This window comes from Gymnoscopelus braueri, assembly GCF_963280865.1.
Source record: "Gymnoscopelus braueri genome assembly, chromosome: 6".
Taxonomy (NCBI): domain Eukaryota; kingdom Metazoa; phylum Chordata; class Actinopteri; order Myctophiformes; family Myctophidae; genus Gymnoscopelus; species Gymnoscopelus braueri.
The window spans coordinates 11,732,718-11,738,717 of record NC_137607.1 but is presented as its reverse complement, the minus strand read 5'-3'; the positions used below and the strand labels follow the sequence as shown (position 1 = coordinate 11,738,717).

The window sequence follows — 6,000 nt, the reverse complement described above, 5'->3', positions numbered from 1 at the left end:
AAGTGCACCTGGAAAAATGTCAACGCGAATCGGCGGTTCGCGTAGATCTACGCGACTGGCACGCTGCGGCTTTAAATAGGTTCGCGTAGATCTACGCGATTGGCATTCAATGTGTTAATATGGAAGGTTGGATAAAGTAAGAGGAATAGATCAGTGGTTGGTTCTCAACCTTTTTTGAGCTCTGGTCCACTAGCATATTTCAAGCAATCTTCAAGGCCCCCCCCCCCAACCCACCTTTAACTAACTTAGCCCACATATCCCCACCCAACACAACAGTGGTCCCCAGGTTGATTCTTAGTCAGGGTGGAGGTCTCTGGTTCACAATCAGTTGAAAACCCCTGGGCTAGAGTGATTCTAATCGCAGTAACGGCCATGCACTATGTCTGGACAACTCTCACTGTGAATGTGATGTATATATAATGCATAATATCACATTATTAATACTGCTCCCGTAGATTTTAAGCTTGAGTGCTTTCACTTTCACGAGGACATTAGTTTTGTCTAGAAAAGCATTCTGTGTGTCTAAGTCTCTCCGACCACTTAGATAGGACTGCGCCTCATACCGGGCTCAACCTGGTTCTTAACCCACTTAGACCTGAGGCCGATTGTAAAAAACGCCTTCTAAATCCATGACCTAAGTTTTGTGAAAAACAAAACAAAAATGTCCACAAAAAAAAGTTGCCATATATATGTATCAACAGCAAATTTTACACAAAGGTATTCCCTTATTGAACGGTATAACAACATATAGGTCTTCCAGGTCTAAATGGGTTGGCACCCAAAAGTATTTTATTACACCCAAAACACACCCATGACTAATTCAGGGCGTTTAGTGCCGGGCGCCAGACACATACTGTAGCACCCACATTTAGCATCCCCGGCCTAGACAGCACCATTGCACTGGACACACACCCCCAAGGCACAAGTTAAGAGCATTCATGCGCCATGACGCAAAGTTCTGCCGCTAAAATAGCAGGGCCCTCGCTTGCTCTCGGGGCAAAATCACCTGTCGCGTTACCCCGAAGTGGACTTGAGCCCCCGCGAGGCTCCCCCTGAGCGAGATGCTAGCCGAGATAGTGGCCGTGTGTGTAGCGTGGTGCAACGTCTGCTTCTTCCGACTCAGCTCTGTACAAGTTGCATTGGAATCGTATATGTTGAATGTTACTAGGAATCGTAAATCATCCGTCCTCGTCAACATGAGATGTGACAGAAACACCCCCTGTCGCAATTGTTTTATTTTTTTGCCTATCATCACATACATTGGAAGGGGTTTAAACACTTAAAGAAATTGGACCGTCAATCGAGCAGTGAGGCGAGGTGTGTGTGTGTGTGTGTGTGTCTGAGTGTGTGTGTGTTAACCGCAGTCCAGACAGACGAGACAAGACGAGGCGTTCACACACACAGGGTAATAGGCTGCAGACAACACACTGCTTCAGTTTAATGGGGATCACGTTATTGACGTTGATGCTTTCACTGTAAACTGCTGCACCGTGGTGACTCACTCTCTCTCTCTCTCTCTCTCTCTCTCTCTCTCTCTCTCTCTCTCTCTCTCTCTCTCTCTCTCTCTCTCTCTCTCTCTCTCTCTCACTCCCCTCCGTCTACTCGCTTCTTAGCTATTTCTGTAGCAACGTCAGCTGACCCTTCAGAGAGAAGGGTGTGTTGTAGTTGAAAAGCTGCTGTTTGCATCCCTCGTATAGGTTTGGTATTATTTGTAATAATACCATCCAGTTATTACACTGGCCCGTGGGGCGCAGTCCGCAGAAGGAGAGAAGAAAGAGAAAAAGAGGGAAAAAAATGTAGGACCAGACAATGAAGACTAGACTAGGACAACAAGAACCCAGTCATACTGAGTAGCACTGATGACACTCAGGTTGTTTACTTGAGTAGAAGTGTCAATAATACCACATTGTAGAAATTAAAAGTAAAAGTTCATTCAAAAAGCAATCCCCACACACTGGTAAATGACTTATGCACTGTCATTTAATATAGTTAAATGTACTGTATGTTTAAGTATTAACAAACTAAAGTAAACTAATACAGCTGTCAAATCATTTCAGTTGAGTAAAACGTACAATATTTGCAACTGAGATGTTGTGGAGTCAGAAAACATTATCCAGAAAGGATATCGTCTCTGTCGGGTGGAAACCTCATATGTCCAAAACTGTTACTTTTCAGGATTCAAATTCAAAAGCATCAAAAGTAACAGATCTACAAGCTCGAAACGCGTCGCTTCGCGCCGCGTTTCGAGCTTGTGGATCTGCTACTTTTGATACTTTAGTGTGACGCTGTAGTATGATCAAGTTGGGGCGTTAATTTACCAAACAAAACACAAAACAGTAGAATATGGAGATAAGAGGTTTCGGCCTGACAGCAACAATATACTAAAAAGTACCTCAGTATTGTTTTGAAGTGCAGTACTTGAGTAAATGTACTCAGTACTGCTGTCCCACCAGCGATGTGTAGCAGCCTCCCCCCTGGAGGAGGACGCGTCTTAGACACCTGGCTAATATTAGACAGAAACAAGGTCACACGTCATTGTGTTGTTGTCCTGCACCTGTCACTGTCCTCACCGCACAGATGAACAGGTTGGAAAGGTTGGACAAACAGGTAGGACAAAACGTTAAATTAGAAAAATATCAGAAACCTGCCTACCTACCAGTGATTTCAAACTATATTTTTTGGTTATTTATATTATCCCATTTAGACCTGTTACGCCTCTGTGTCATTTTAGTTCTTGCTATATATATAGCAACATTATTATTATTATTTATTTATTAATATGTTTTTCAGAAAACAGGATTTAGAAGGCCTCAGGTCTGCATGGGTTAATCTAAGAACAGTGGCTTCTATTTCATTTCAACTTTCCAGGAGGAGAAGCCTCTCTCCTGTAGTTTCTATTAGCTTGGAATCCTCATTGATGATGTCACTGGTAGGCAGCTTTCTGAGCAGTCCACACAGAGATGATGCTGTGTTCACACACCGAAAGCTATAAGCTAACAGTCTACCGTTCATTTTCAATGTAAGCCGCAGCGACATGAAGATACAAAGCTTCATCCAACGTTTGTAGCTGATACAAAAGCTACAAAGCTACAAAAAAGTTGCAATAACACAATATAAAAATACTCTGTTACAAGTAAAAGGCCTGTATTCAAAATGTTACCTGAGTAAAAGTACAAAAGTATTGGCATCAAAATATACTTAAAGTACCAAAAGTAAAAGTACTGATTTTTAAAAAAATAGCAGATCTACAAGCGATCTACAACGCGTCGCGATGCAACGCGTTGTAGATCTGCTATTTTCAAATAGCCTATGTATAAAACAGCGCTAAAGTGGTTAATGTATGTTTTATAATATAATCATTTATAGCTGGAAAGTAACATGTAACTAAAGTTTCAAAATAATTGTAGTGGAGTAAAAGTGCAATATTTGCCTCTGAGATGTAGTGGAGTAGAAGTAAAAGTATTGCAAATTGGAAATACTTTAGTCTAGTAAAGTAAAAAGTAACTCAAAATTGTACCTAAGTACAGTACTTGAGTACATGTACATAGTTACTTTACACCACTGCAAATATGCTGTGCATCTTTGTGTGTTTTGTAGTTGTCAGTGTGAACGACGGACATTGTGTCATCTTAGGGCGGATTCAGACTGGGTCCGATTGATTCAAACCGTTACCGAGTACGATTGGCCTCTCGCAGCTGGCCAGTATTCACATTGGCCAAGATTCTTCCGCACTCGAGACCATTTCATTTAACAGTAATTCCGACTCATGTGCCTCATGGGGGCGCTGTGGACTATGGGGCTTTGGGAGAGAGAATGTCATTCACAGAAGAAAGTCACTTGTCAGAGTCTAGAGTGAATAATAAAGTTTGACTGTGTTCCTGACGTTGTCTTGAGTTTAATAACAACAGATAAACAATACACAACCAAAGCAGTGTGTGCACTGGTCTTTGAAACCTCGAAATGTAACGTCGTCTCTGTTTATATGATATTGGCGTCACGGACGCATCCTTGGTATTTTAGCAGTGACGTCACGGACTAATCCTTAGTATATTTATCCTTATACGCGTTCGCGACACATGTGTTTTTTGTTTATTATTTTTCATGGCTCGCGCTACTCAAACACTAGCGGGATTATTATTTCTTGTCAACATTCAAGTAGAACTATGAGAAGGTATAACCCAGCTAAAATAATGTGTCATTATAAAAATATATAAATGATATATGATTAGCAGTCCACTTCCTCCTGTTGGTACGGATGGCTTCGCATTGCATCGTTCCGTACCCGAATATGCATGATCCGGATCCGAGACTACCTCCGGAGGCGGTCTCGGGTACGGTACGGTGATCCGTTTCGGGGAACGATACGCAACGTTCACACTATCACAACATCAGCCAAGTGGTCTAGGGTGCGCACCCGGGACCATAGTGTGAATCCGCCCTTATAATGTGCATTATAGTGAGAAACAATTATATGAAGATAAGGTTAAAAATGGACGAAGTGCTCCTTTAAATCACGGTGCCACACCCAGTCCTGGCAGTGGGTTGTGTTGTGTTTTCAACTGTTGTTGTTGTTGTGTGATTTTTGTGTGTTTTGTGCGTCTGTGTGTAAACCCACTGCTTCCTGTTGCTATGCAGACTTCCCTACAACGAGTTCTTCGGCGGTGTGAGCGGACTCACCGTGGAGCAGTTCCGCAAAATCAACGGCTTTCCCAATGCATTCTGGGGATGGGGAGGAGAGGACGATGACTTGTGGCACAGGTACGCGGTTTTTGTTTTGTCCTGTACCTGCATGTGTAAAATGACACATGGAAGTTTTCCCATGTAGCCACAGCATTTTATAACTGCCCAGTTGGTAGTTAAAGGGACATGACACCCTGATTTTGTAGTTTGATTTCCAGTCAGATAACTCACGAATAGCTTGAGAACATTTGATTTATAAAACATTGTGAATATTAAATTTGATCTTTGCGTTCAGGCTCTGCTATACATTACTCCCTGCTCAGCACATTAGCAGACCATCATTTAAGAGCAGTATATACATCTATAACAAACCCCGCCCCCAGGGGACAACAGAACCCTTAGAGAAAGCAGAGCTATACTGGTGGTGCTGGGGTGGTGGTGGGAGAAAACAAAGCACGTACAACTTTCAGTGGCAGCACTGACAGCAAGAGGAAGTGCAATGAATGAGGTGAGCTTAAATAGACCGTCAATTTGATCAGCTGCTTGACACGTCGTCATACAACATCGCCCACGTAGTGCTGCACATACAGTGTGTAAATCGAGTGTATCTGCCTGAACTAGCTTACAGACTATGCATCCTTTCATGTTAAAAACTACAGCAGATTAAAAACCTGGCTGACTGCATAATGCTGAGCATAACCCAAGACAAAAAAAGAAAGAAAGACATACTATCACCGGTTTACTTCGAGTATCTGCGTGAAGTAGGTGGTCCGCCTTTTTAGGAGACCGGAAACAGGTTGGAGTCTATTATTTCCAATGGAAGAGTGAACGTGAACACAGCTTCTGGACCATTCTTTAGCCCCATGGTCACCCTGAACCAAATAATGGACCCACTCGTCACAAGCCACACAATCTTCCTAAGATTTTCATACTAAAATGGCTTTTTTTCTTAGGAGACCATTTGTAGGATGTGTGTACGATTTCGCCTCTAGTGGCTCCAATCGGGATGGTCTATCTTCATAAATTACCCATCTTTGCCATAGTACAGTGATGTATGCAACACAGCTGCAGCTAATCAAATTAATAGCGGGTGTGTTAGATGTATATATACAAATAGACATCATGTCAGATTATATTGTACTACTGGACTACACAAGATGTCTTCCACCTGGCTGGTACAGTATTTTGGACATAGACAAAGACATGGAGAAGATATAATGAAGCTCCTTCAGACCTGGCAGCTTGGTTGTCTTTAAGACTCCACCAATAACACAATAGGTAGATTAGTGTCATCCAGGATTCTCTCTGATGGGGTACGAT

The 6,000-nt window shown here is 42.4% G+C and overlaps 1 protein-coding gene across 1 annotated transcript in view; it reads left to right on the top strand.

Annotated features, from left to right (window-relative positions):
- Positions 1 to 6,000, top strand: part of b4galt6 (UDP-Gal:betaGlcNAc beta 1,4- galactosyltransferase, polypeptide 6) — a 42,197-nt gene that overhangs the window by 24,684 nt on the left and 11,513 nt on the right. Inside the window, exon 8 of the mRNA XM_080430379.1 lies at positions 4,636 to 4,758. Within this exon, the coding sequence (XP_080286505.1) occupies positions 4,636 to 4,758 (123 nt within the window). The remainder of the gene's footprint in view (positions 1 to 4,635; positions 4,759 to 6,000) is intronic.